Source organism: Notechis scutatus, chromosome Z (genome assembly GCF_049901735.1).
Source record: "Notechis scutatus isolate UNSWTSFEM ecotype Mainland chromosome Z, rNotScu1.2, whole genome shotgun sequence".
Lineage (NCBI taxonomy): Eukaryota > Metazoa > Chordata > Lepidosauria > Squamata > Elapidae > Notechis > Notechis scutatus.
Genome location: NC_142025.1, coordinates 67,484,571 through 67,498,254, shown reverse-complemented (window position 1 = coordinate 67,498,254; position 13,684 = coordinate 67,484,571). Strand labels below are relative to the sequence as shown.

Below are 13,684 nucleotides of genomic sequence, written 5' to 3'. Positions count from 1 at the left end.
TTCTCTCCCACTCATTCCTTACCTGCCCAGACAAGAGAAGGGTGATGGCAGCGGATGGAGACTCGTTCCGTATTCCAGGGTGGGAGCAAATTGCTCCTCTATTTGCCTCTGCTTCTGGCCCTTGTTGGTGCTGTGCACACCTTGGCTGCTGGGGGAGATGTGTGACTTTCTGCCCCAAGACACTTGCCAGACTAGCTGCAGCTGATGCTCCGCGTGGTAATGGGCTCCAGGAGGAGGAGGGGACATAGTGTCCCCCACTGTGAAGCCCGCTCAGTTTAAGTGTGTTGCATGAGGCACTGCAAAAGCAGTGAGCAGCCATGGAGGTGGTGAAAGCAGCAGTGTCAGTGTCTTGGGGCAGAGAGAAAGTTGTGCATCTCCCCATATTCCTCTCACCTTCTCCATAGCTGTTTGCTGCTCTTGCTCTCGCCTCACGCAGCACACTTAAACTTAGTGCAAGGTGCGCACAGCACCAAGAAGCCCCGGAAAAAGAGGCAAACAGAGGGGTACTTTGCTTCCACTCTGGAATATGGAGCGAGCCCCCATCCGCTGCTGTCGCCTTCCCTTCTCAGAGCAGGCAAGGAGTGAGTAGGAGGAAAGGGAGGGGGGCAGGGACAGCCAATGGTGGGTTCAACTGACAGGAAGCCACAGCAGGGGGACGAAAGAGCTTTATTTATCTGGGAACCTGAAATGACTCTGGATTTAAATTGTATAGTAAAAAACACCCAAAGGAGAACAACATCAGCAAAAAAAAAAAAAAACTAAATCATCGTCTGTTTTTGGAAATGGTTCAAGAGGGAACATACACTCACACAAAGAGAGAGAGAGAGAGAGAGAGAGAGAGAGAGAGAGAGAGAGAGAATGAGAAAGAGAGATGAGAGTGGCAATGGGCAACCACGAAGAGGTGAGTGGGGCAGCGGGCCCGAGGAACCTCCAGCAACTCTCGTGGCCCCTGGCAGGGAGGGTGAAGAGGAAGGAGAGCTGCAGCAGTCAGAGTGGAACTGGGAATCTACACAATTCACACACTGCCTAAAATCAGAGGCAGATAGACTCCCTAAGCTATATCTGTTGAAGCAGATAAAATTGTAATCACAAACCCTCTGGATTACTAAATTGACAAATTAGATAAAGAGCTGTGATCTCCCTGCCCCGTGTTACAGTAGAAGAAAAAAAAGAGCTGCCCAAAGAATTATGAATATAGAAACTCAAAATGAGATAGCCACACTTAGTAAGGCTAGTAGCCTGAAATGGCTGAGAAAATATAAATGCATCAGATAATCAGAGTTGGAAGGGACCTTGTAGGTCATCTAGTCCAATCCCCCGCCCAAGCGGGAGACCCTACACCATTTCTGACAAATGGCAGTCCAATTTCTTCTTGAAGGTCTCAAGTGATGGCGCTCCCACAACTTCTGAGGGCAAGGTATTCCATTGGTTGATTGTTCTCACTGTCAGAAAGTTTCTCCTTATTTCAAGGTTAAATCTCTCCTTGTTCAGTTTCCATCCATTAATCCTTGTCTGGCCCACAGGCGCTTTAGAAAATAGCTTGATCCCTTCCTCTCTATGGCAGCCCCTCAAATATTGGAAGACTGCTATCATGTCTCCCCTGGTCTTCTCTTCACTAGACTAGCCAAGCTCAGTTCCTGTAACCGTTCTTCATATATTTTAGTCTCTAGTTCCCTAATCATCCTAGTTGCTCTTCTCTGTACTTTTTCTAGAGTCTCAACATCTTTTTTTTGTAATGTGGTGAACAGAACTGGATGCAGTAATCTAGGTGTAGTCTTACTAAGGCTTTATAGAGTGGTATTAGTACTTCCCTTGATCTTGATTGTATCCCTCTGGTAATACAATTTAGGATTGCATTAGCTTTTTTGGCTGCTGCTGCACACTGCTGGCTCATATTTAGCTGGTTGTCCACTAAGACTCCAAGATCCCTCTCACAGTTACTGCTATTGAGCCTGGTTTCACCCAGTCTATATGTGTACTTTTGGTTTTTCTTGCCTAATTATAGGACTTTACTTTTCTCTACACTGAATTTCATTTTGTTAGATACAGCCCAGTGTTCTAATCTGTCAAGATCCATCTGGATCTTGAGCCTATCTTCTTGGGTGTTAGCTATTCCTGCCAACTTAGTATCATCTGCAAATTTGGTAAGTTCCCTTCTATTCCCTCATCTAAGTCATTAATGAAGATATTGAAGAGTACTGGGCCTAAGGGGGAACCTTGTGGCACCCCACTGCTTACTTCTCTCCATGTAGACTTAGACCCATTAAGGACTACTCTTTGACTACGGTTTGTCAGCCAGTTGCGAGTCCATCTGGTGGTGGTGCTATGCTATCTATTCCACTTTTTCTAGCTTACTAAGAAGTAGGTTGTGGTCTACTTTGTTGAGTGCCTTGCTGAAATCTATTACGTCCACAGTATTTTGCTGGTCTACTAATTTAGTCACTATGTTGAAGAATGAAATAAGATTGGTTTGGCATGATCTGTTCTTAACAAACCCGTGCTGACTGCTAGTTATTACTTTACTTGTTTCTAGATGTTGGCAGATCTGTTTTTTTATTATCTTTTCCCGGGTATTGATGTTAGGCTGATTGGTCTATAGTTTCCTGGGTCTGGTTTTTTTCCCTTTTTTGAAGATGGGAACCACATCAACTCTTTTCCAGTCCTCTGGTAGTTCTCTGGTGCTCCAGGATTTTTTAAAGATATGGTGCAGTAGTTCTGAGATGACCTCTGCCAGCTCCTTTAAAACTCTGGGATGTAATCCATCAGGCCCTGGTGATTTGTTTTTGTCAAGATCAGACAGGTGTTCTCTTACTATTTTTTTGCTTATTTTAACTTTTATTTTTGGTCTGTCTTTTACAGTTATGTTTTTGGTGGGTTGAGTTATAGGTGTTTTTTTTTTTTGCATGAAGACCGATACAAAGAATGAGTTAAGCAGATTTGCTTTCTCTCTGTTGCCTGTTACTTCCTTGCCGTCTTCTCTCTTTAGGCCACTGACTGTTTCCTTGCATTTTTTCTTGTTATTTATATGTTGGAAGAAACTTTTTTTTATTATCTTTAGCATCTTCAAAATGGACAACTATTTAAAATCACAATTGCCAAAACATCTCAGGGAGACATTTACCCACGCAAGATTTGAACAGGTTGATACAATGGTTAGATTTGGGAGATTCCATTCTATCCCATACAGTGAATGTACATGTTCTTAAAAAAGCTCTCCTCTGCCATAGCAGAACCCCTAAGCTTTATATATGAGATATCAATCAGAACCAGTTCCTTACCAAACCTATGGTCCTTAGCTACGGTCATCCCTATCTTCAAAAAAGGTGACCCCAGCCTGGTTGAAAACTACAGGCCAATCTCACTGTGTTGTCTCACGTGCAAAGTCATAGAATCAATAATTAACCAATTCATCACCCTCCACTTAGAGTCAAGCAACCTACTCTCCAAAAAACAATTTGGTTTCAGGAAAAATTGTACTTCAATCTTCAATTCCTACACTGCAAAAACATATTGGACTACTCTACTTGACCAGGGAAAGCTATACACGCAATTTACATAGACTTCTGCAAAGCCTTTGATTCAGTGGTACATGAAAAACTACTATTAAAACTAAACTCTTACGGCATTTCCGGATCCCTTCATAAATGGATTACTGCATACCTGTCAAACAGGCAACAAATAATAAAAATAGGGAGCGCTATATCAAACCCTGCTCCAGTTAACAGCAGTGTCCCCCCAAGGCAGCGCTCTAGGACCCACACTCTTTATACTCTATACAAATGACCTTTGCGATCACCTTATAAGCACCTGCGTCCTCTTCGTGGATGACGTAAAACTATTCAACACCAGCAACAATGCTACTGTCCTTCAAAGCGACCTTGATTATGTGTCTGAATGGTCAAACAATTGGCAACTTCAAACCCCAAACAAACGCTGTGTCCTACACATTGGTAAAAAAAATCAGCACACCAAATACAAACTAGGCAGATATGACCTCGTTGACAATCCTCACTCTGTCAAGAACCTTGGTGTACTCATATCAAATGACCTAAGCACCAGAGCGTAACAGCATTGCCAAAAAGGCAGTAAGAGTTGTAAATCTAATCTTATAAAGCATCTCCTCCAGAAATATTGAATTGCTAACTAGAGCATACAAAACTTTTGCTAGAACAATACTTGAATACAGCTCATCAGTCTGGAATCCACAGTGTATATAGGACATTAATACAATTGAATGAGTCCAGAAATATTTCACAAGAAGAGTACTACACTCCTCTGCTCGCAACAGAATACCCTATATCATCAGGCTTGAGATATTCGGCTTGGACAACCTTGAACTAAGATTGGACTTAAGCAGTAGTACACAAAATTATCTGCTACAATGTCCTACTAGTCAATGACTACTTCAGCTTCAACCACAACAATACAAGAGCACACAACAGATACAAACTCAATGTAAACCGCTCCAAACTTGATTGCAGAAAGTACAACTTCAGTAACAAAGTGGTCAACGCCTGGAATGCACTACCTGATCTGTCGTTACATCCTCTAACCCCCACTCCTTTAACCTCAAACTATTCACTACTGACCTCACCCCATTCCTAAGACGTCTGTAAGGGGCGTGCATAAGTGCACAATCGTGCCTACCGTCCCTGCCGTTTTGCCCCCATTTATTTGTATCTATTTCCTGTATTCTTACTTATACCTATTATCTTGTAAGCGATTGACAAATCAAAGAAATAAATAAATGTATATGTGGAGCTGAAGAGGTAGAAGATCTGACTCGTATATTATTTGATTGCTGTTTGTATTAAAACAACCTATCTCATGTGTGACCTGAATCTGAAAGCTGTGTTTTCTGACTGAAATAGCCTGTCTAAGATTGGCAATATGTGAGCCTGATTGGGATAGATTGCAGGGGTGATACATAAATACCATTTTATGTCATTTTATTCTAATTTACATATTTATGTATTAAATTATTGTATTTTATTCTTACCTATTGTATTTTACCCTACTCTAATTTTAAATTGCTTGTTTGGAATTTTATTGGTAATATGTGTTTGAGCCTGTACACTGATATGGCCTATAGGCTAATGAATCAATAAATGTAATATAGTACTAGCAAGTTAATAAATACCACAGTTGGAGCTGGGAGGAAAAACAGCTGCATAACTTTATTAAAAGCCTAAGAAAAGTGAAACACCTCAAGAATAGCCACAAGCAACATGTTCAATTGCTACAAAATACTGGGAAATTAAAATAGGAAAAAAAAAAACCGTAGAAGAAAATGGAACAAATTATTCTGAATATAGCCAAATATAGGTGGAGCAATAAGGATCCAAATAAAGATTTGGGGAAGAGAATTAAGTATCTTTAAAGAGGCTGGAATTCTACACAGCATAATCATGACTCAATTAAAAGTGCTAATACATTATTTTTATTGTGTAATTATACTAACCCAAATGTATGGAATTTAATTGGGGCGTGGTGGGCACCTTCCTTTGTTCTGTTTTTCAGCTGCTTCTTGCGCATTTTTTCCCCACGCAAAACGTTCTTTAGGGCACTATTGCGGGAGCTCTCTTGAATCGCACCACTGGGATTCACCTGTTAGGTATAAATTCCGCTTTTTGGAAATGAAGCCAAGTGGCACCCTATGCGAACTCATAAACGAACATTTCAGGGTTGGGCGTCTTCGGAGCTGCAGCAAACCACACCCGCAACGGAAAAGCAAGCGGGATTTGTTACCGGCCAGTAGGAAACTCCATCCTTTATTAACGGATGATTCAATATGCGCGTGTTCACGTTTCGCAATTTTTCCCAATCGGATGCAACCAAGCGGGGTATGGGATTGGGTAGAGAATTTATTCCCCGCCTCGTGAAAGGCGGGGGGGCAATCCCCCGAATGTGGCTAGGTATGGCTGTCGTGCTGATTTCTCAAATTCCACCAGAGAGATAGCAAAGGGGAACTTACTTTTTGCAAGGGATAAACCTCTTTTTTTCTTCCAGAATACGGAGGCGCTGGTTGGGACTGTCGTAAGACACCATGGCGCGGATATTTCTGCCACTGCTGTGCTCGTACTCCACTGTGCGGCCCTCCCATTGCAGCGGGGCCTGGCAGGGGACGACCGGTTGGGTCCTTGCTGCCCACAAGTTTAAGAAGATGCTAATAATGATCAGCAACGCGGAAAAGCCGTGGCTGATAGCGACGGTTTTTGGGGCCATGCCTTCGCCTACGTTCTCTTCCGCTTCGCGCGTTTAATGTTACAGATTCGAGCAGAATCTCTTCGTAGATGACTTTTTCCTCCGACGGCGTGCCCCTGATAGTCAATAACAGCAGTGACGGATGTGGAAGGCTACGAAATGAAACGTCAGCTGCTGCTCGCCACGCCGCGATTAAACAGGAACTGCAGAGGGAGTTATCGCCACCGTTCTGCCAAAAGAGCCTCGATCTTTACCCAAGGAGCTCTGCGCTTCTGCGCGGGGAAAAGAACGTGGGTATTTTGGTTTTTCCTGCTGGATCATAATGGCTGCAGATCGCCGACGGAGCTCTTGTAGGACTTCGTAGCAATGGTGTTGATGCCCTAAGCAGGAAACATAGTCGATTCGTCAGTTGTAGTTATATCCTCATGATTGTGGTCGTAGGTAGCATTATAAAGCAGGGTGAAGTCTTCTGTCTGCAGAATTTTAGATGTTTAGATGTTCTTAGAGGCGTTTCGTTACAAAAATCTGGAGGCCTACTAAATGGCAGAATTTTTTGCTACAAATTATATCAGTCATTCAATTCTAACTCAAGCAATACAATATATAGAATTGGATCCTAACATTGACTTACTTCCTTGATCTATTTACTAGGAGTCTTTATTTCACTGCCTCCACGTGTGATTAGAGGTAGTTTGGTGTAGCAGTTAAGGTGTCAGACTGAAAACAAAGAGGCACTGAATTCTAGTTTTGCCTTAGGCATAAAGCCAGCTGTGTCATCTTTAACAAGCCACTTTTTTAATTTTTAATTTTATTTAACAACAAATCCATCTTTCAGTTATACAGCGTGTGGACTGGGTACATATATCTTGTGCAAATATTTATATTTAGTATACATTTCTTACTATGATTACATTCATATTAAAAACTACTCAACCTTATATATCTTATCATTATAATATTCATATAACTTCTTACTTTATTTTCCAACCATTTATAAAATAAATCCCATATCATATAATATTCCGCTTCTTGTTCTTTAATTGCTAATATTAATCTATTCATTTTTGCACATTCCCAATATTTTCATGATCACCTCTTCCTCTATCGTAATCTTCATTTTTCCAATTGTGAGCAAATACAATTCTAGCTGTTGTTAATATGTGTATGATTAAATATGTTTTTTCTTTACTATAATTTTTGGGCAAAATTCCCAATAAAAATATCTCTGGTTTTAAGTCTATGTGTTTTATCATCTTTTGCAACCATGTGTGTATTTTTGTCCAATATCTTTTAGCTTCTGTACATGTCTACCTCATGGTAATATGTTCTGTTTGTCTGGTGATATTTCCAGCATTTAGCTGATTTATCTTTAAACATCTTTGCCAGTCTTTCTGGTGCAAACATCTTATACAGATTTTCTTTATATGCTGTTGACATTGTTAGTTTATAATTTCTATCCCATAGTTTCTGCCATTTATCTAATTCTATCCCATAGCTAAAGTTTTTCCCCCAAGCTATCATTGTCTCCTTTACTTCTTCTAATTTCACTCCTAGTAAATAGCTAACAAGCCACTTTCTCTCAGTTGTAGGAAGGAGGCAATGACAAACCACTTCTGAAAAAACCTTGCCAAGAAAACTGCAGGGACTTTTCTGGACAGTCTTTGAGAATATGACATACTGGAACAAAAGAAAAAAAATCCATATGATTACATTTGAATCCATTCCATAATGTGATCATGTTTCACAAACATTGGAAGCGCATATATAGTCTGGTGATTGTCCATTTGCTAATAATGATAATGATCTTTTTCACATTTTCTTGGAAATAAACATAGTTGATCTCTTTGCGGACATTGCCCCAGGTTGACTTATTGGAACTGAGGTAACTTCTAGAGCAGGGGTGTCAAACTCGATTTTATTGGGGGCTGCATCAGAGTTTGTTGATCTCAGGGGACTGGGTGGGTGTGGCAGGATAGGTGTGGCCACCTCAACATAACTCATGTCGAGGGCACCTCTCCCTGGCAGAGTGCTGCAGGAGGCCATTCCAGTGGAAATGAGCTAGGGAGGGCATGGTGTGATTCAGCCGGTTTGCACTGGTTCGGCCAAACTGGTAGTTTTGTGTGCTGTTCAGTGAACTGGTTGAATCACCATGCCCAGCCCTGCCTCGCATCTCACCTGTCCCCCACAGCCATTCCTCATTTTGCCCGGCCTCTCCTGAAGCCATTTTGGCATCTTGGCGCTCCTATAACCAACCCCCATATCCCTTCCAAACAAGCAACATCTACTTAGGCAAAAGCCTAAGGCAGCTCTAACGCACCTGAGGGAGGGGCTAGAGCTACTAAACAGGCAGCCAAGCTAAGTGCCTGAAGATCCAATCCATTACTGTGAGTCCAAGCACTTCAGCGGGCAGCAAGCAAGGCCTGGCTGTGGCAGACAAGGGGTTCATGAGGGGCCAATCTAGCACTCGAGTCTGGCTCTGCCCTAAGGTGGCCAGGAGCATCGTTAGGGCTCCTGCGAAGAAGGGCTCAGGTTCTGTCCCTATATCTCCGTGAGTCTGGCCTTGCACTCCTCCTCCTCTTCCTCCCCAACAGGTATCCCAGAGCTGCTGCCATTCCTGCACCCAGGTGAGGCTGCCCTGGCCTGTGTCTGCTGCCTGGGTGCACTCTACATCCACCTGCAGAAGTTTGTCGAGTAGTTCGCTTAGCATGCCCAACTGCCGCTGGCGCCGCCTGCCACCCCACCACAGATGTGCCCTTCCCGGCCTGCGTGGTGGACTGGCACTGGGTGAACCCAGAGACACACACAGAGAGGGGGGGATGAATGGGCAACATTCATGTTTGGCTGACGGTTTCCAGCACTGGAGAGGGTAGGGAAGGGGCAAGGCTGGGCTGCCTCTGCCTTTCATTGGGACGTGTGGACAAGACAGGGATCCTCTTGTCATCTCTTCTATTCCCCCCCTCCCTGGGCATGGCAGTGATTCTTGCCCCTCACTTAGCCATCCACCCCCCTTTATCAATGCAATTTGGGGCTGGCAGATGGGGAAGGTGGAGGAAGAAGGCTATTCCTGACTCCTGAGCCAACTGGCTTCTTTCCAGCAGCTCTTTCTTTGCTATCAAAGATGAGGGTTTTGACTTCCGGTGGTGTTCTGATCGACAACAGATCAGAGACCATGATAGTGCATGGCTTTGATCCGTCCTTACCATGTTGGAGGGGTCCTTAAAGGACTGGATCCATCTGACCCACCTTGTAAGGGTGGGAGGAAGAGGGGGAGACTGCCAGCTGGGTCAAGGGGAGCTGCATCTCCCCTCCCTGGCTTGGCAAACTCCCCTAGAAGACAGGGAGAAGCAGCAGTCTTTTAATGGCTGCCTGAAGATGGGAAGCTGCCAGGACACAAGTTTTGTGCTGGAGAGTGAAAGTGGTGAGCGGCGTGTAACTGGATAAAAGACTTTGAATATTCTTTTTGATAACCCCGAAAAGCGGAAAGAGCCCTCATTTGAAAGAGTGGTAGCAGCGAACAAGAGATAAGAGGAAAATATAAGGTAAAGAAAAAAATGGAAATAAAATAATTATATGTGATTAGGGACTAAATTTGGAATAACATACAGAATTGGACTTTAATCAGGCATTGGATAAAATGCTGGACTTATTTGGAATTGGTTAAATCTAATATTAATACTACGGAAAAGTGAATTAAAAATAAAAGAATTATAAGAAGAAAGTGATATAGAGCACCACCTAAGGGTTAAAGATTTCTTTCTTTTGTGTTTCTATGGAAAATTACTAGTTGTATATAACAAGATCCCCGGAAGCTTTATAAAAAAAGAAGAAGAAGAGGGGATTACAGTTAAAACGGAGACTTTTGACAAGGACTGTAACAGAAAAAAATGACTTTTAATAAAATAAAGAATAACTTAATAGACCAAAGAAATTGAAGAAATAAGCAAAGAATTTAAGTTGGAGCTCCAAAATGTGAGAGAGATGTTTAAAGAAAGAATGAGATTGGTGGAGTTAATGCTGAGTAAAGTAATGGCATCACAGCTTGCGGAAGAACAAAGGAAGCCCAGAGAGGACGAATTATAAGAGGAAAATAACAGCCTTGACGAGCATGAAGAACAAGAACCATTGTCAAAGAACATAAAAGGACTTAAAACAGAGACATCGACATTAAAGACAATAAATAAAAGAGGTAAGACACTCAACACTAAGAAGAAGAAGGGAATACATAAGAAGAAACCCCAAAAAAGAGAACTGAAAAAGGGGGGGAAACATGGCCGACAGGCAGAGGAAAATAAAAATAAAATTAGAAGGAAAGAAGAAGACTGGGGAAGCTTAGAAAAGGGAAATCTAGCCAAAATTAAAAGGAATGATAAAGTTTTGAGATTTAGAGATAAGGGTTAGGGATTGTATAAGGGGGATACCACATGGGAATGTATTTTGGCATTCAGTTTAAAACTTCTTGGAAATTATTTTAGGATTATATAACTATATATATACAACTATATATATATATATATATATATATATATATATATATATATATATATATATATATATATATATATATATATATATATATATATATATAAAACTATATATAACTATATATATAAATATAAATATATAAATATATGTATAACTATAACTATAACTATGTACTGATTGCCGGCGGCCTTTTAGGCTGGAACGGCATTGTTGTTTTCAATGGTGTTAAAGGGCGTCGGAAGGCAGTTGGAATGGATGGTGCTAAGGCATTTGCCTGGGTTGGAGCCTGCATCTGAGCAACACTGACAATTCCTACAATCCCCCATCCTAGTGGAGATTTGATGGCCACTGGGCCATCTACAGGGCCGCCGACTGACTCAGAGAAGAGAAAGGCGCGTGGGGCATAATTTCCCAGCAAGAGTAGGATATCAGCCTCCAGATCTAGAGCAGGGAAGTAATGAGCCAGGTGCTGTAGGTGAGGCATGCTACTTATGACCTCAGGTGTTGCGATCTGACTGCAATCGTTCGGTACCCCATCGCATTCAAATAAGGGCGGTAGTAGGAACCGGGAACTTCCATCCAATGACTCTATGCAGAGTCCAGTAGCTCTCCTCCCCGCTGTGCTTCTTAGTCTATGGCATGTTGATGCAGTGAAGGGAAGTTTGTCCTGTTGCACCTCAAAGAGGTTGAAGAATGCAGGTTTGGCCAGGGTGCAGATGCTTTGAGTGTCTATCCACACGTACATTTTCACGGCATCTTCAGGGCGTCCTTCAGGGTACACTTTGTCTAAGCAGATGGGAAGACACAAACGAGTGTGTGGTGAGTCGGCGCACACTGTTGTGCAGTTGACGCTCAGCCTTGGTTGTGGTTGCAGTTTGGCAGTCTGTCAAGGAGCTCTGCATGCTTCTGTGTTACATTGAGGCTCCTTGTCCGAAGGAGGGTTACAAGATATCTGCGGTGGCGGCTCAGAGTCTGGATGCAGCGTAGTCAGGTGCTGGTCACTATTGTATAAGTCGCATTGCACCTTGGCTGTGCAGTACTTGGATGGGTGTTTGGATTTGCAACACTTGTAGCAGTATTGGTACTCCCTTAGCAATTCTTTTCGTTGGGTCAGTGATTTCGCTGCAAACCCAGTGCAGCTATTCAGCGAGTGACGAGTGTGCTGCATAGGACAAAACTGTATTCTCTTTGTGTGCGGAGATCTAAATTGGGTTGTATCTGATGAGTCCTCTCCTCAACTGTGTGTAGATGAGGAGTCGATCTCAGTATTATGGACAACTATGAAGGGTCTTTCCCTGGTAGTGTGCATAGGGCCAGAGGGCGATATATGGTTGCTGTTGTATCTTCTGTTATTAGGAGGACTAACAGCTCTGAGTCCACTGGCCCGGTGTGTGTTGCACACTGTCGCCTGGTGTGACATGAATTCTTCAAGAAGTGTGAAGGGTATGAAGTGGTGGCGACCCTTGGCCATGAAGGTGTCAGTCAACTGGAGCCACTTTTCAATTAGCACCTGCGGAAGTTTTCAAACAATTTTGTTCTGTGTGTCTACGTGATCGAGACAGGCGAGTGCCAGTAAGTTGAGATCCCATTGTGCCGTTCTCAGCTGGACAAGTATGTTAGTGAGGTCTATGATTTGGCGAGGCTTGTCAATAGGAATTTTAGGAAAACTGTTGAAGCTATCCAAAAGTGTTGCTTCTATGTCCTCGGAAGCGCCATACAGTTCGTCAAGCCTTTTCCATGATAACCATAGGGCAGCAACTGGGTCATCTAAGTGGAATGTCAAAAGTGCCCTAGGTATGTTGACAGACTGTGGCCCTAGCCATGCTATCAAGTGTCCGATTATTTCATCAGGGTTCAGGCGTGCCACCTGAACAGGAAGAATTTCTTCCATACTAGATACTTGCTGCCTGGCTTGTCAGAGAATCTGAGAACTCCGTTGGCATGCAAATTTAGCTTTCCACTCTGTACAGCCAAGTTTCTCCAGTAATCTTCAGCATTTGCTGAGTTGGGGGGAGGTATTGACATAGAGGGTTCTCCCCCTGGATTGTCATAGGGTGGGTTCGGGTTGTAAGTCAACGATGGGTTGTAGTCCTCCTCCCAATACTTATGGAGGATGTCGTTCTCCCATACTGGGGATGATGGTCGAGCGTCACACTGCTGTGTAGGCTGGGCGCGGTTACCTTGTAGTGCCTGGGAGCCACATTGGTATTGAGGTTGTGGCAGGAACACTGCTGCCTGTGGATTGAGTGTGGCAGTTGTTGATGGCATGTCGACTCTTCAACAAGTTGTTGTGAGCACTGATGGGTTAAGTTGCTTGGCCAGCAGGGCGTGAGACATTGCAGTAGGGTTGCTGGTGCTGGGAAGAGAATCTTGGACCTTAGTACATACAACATCAGTTGGGGAAGGTTTGCTGTTGGTGGGAAGTGAATCTCATATTTTAGGTCGTATGTCAGTAGCGTAACTGACGTGTAGAGTCTGTGGTTGAGTTTCATCCCTGTGCTTCCCTGGTTGTGGGAGACTGCTAGGCAACTGAGGTGGTTCCAGCTGCTTGTTTTGTAGTGAGAGCTGCTCATCCATGTAGGCTTTGACCCATGTATCTGGGCTCTCTTCTCCCAACTCTTTGAGGTTGAATTGGAGGGAGGTGTTGTCAGCCATCTTCCGCCATGCTTCGGCCCGTGCCGTCTTTGTTGCGGCGTCTTTTTGCCATTCGGCCAATTCCAATTTGGCCTGTGCTTTGGCCATTTCCACCTGTTGTCTGGCCTGGGCTTTGGCCTTTTGAGCTGCTGTTTCAGCCTGTTGAGCCACTATTTCAGCCTGTTGAGCCGCTATTGCCACCTTCTGCTGTGTTACCTCCTCTGTGGCGTGTAGCTCTACTGCAGCTTCTACTTCAGCTTCTGCAGCCTGTTTGGTGTAACTTGCTCCTTTGGAGGCCTAGATGCGCCGCTATGACAGGAGGATGTTCTGAAAGAATGGTGAGAGCCAGCAGCAGAAAGTTGGT

The 13,684-nt window shown here is 43.3% G+C and overlaps 1 protein-coding gene across 2 annotated transcripts in view; it reads right to left on the bottom strand.

Moving 5' to 3' along the window:
- The window catches only part of EPDR1 (ependymin related 1), a 38,296-nt gene extending 30,862 nt beyond the window's left edge, over window positions 1-7,434 (bottom strand). For both annotated transcript variants that reach the window (XM_087947229.1, XM_026674845.2), the window contains exon 1: window positions 5,975-7,434. In XM_087947229.1, the coding sequence (XP_087803355.1) occupies window positions 5,975-6,225 (251 nt within the window). In that variant the 5' untranslated portion in view covers window positions 6,226-7,434. The remainder of the gene's footprint in view (window positions 1-5,974) is intronic.
- Between the last annotated feature and the right edge of the window lie 6,250 nt (window positions 7,435-13,684).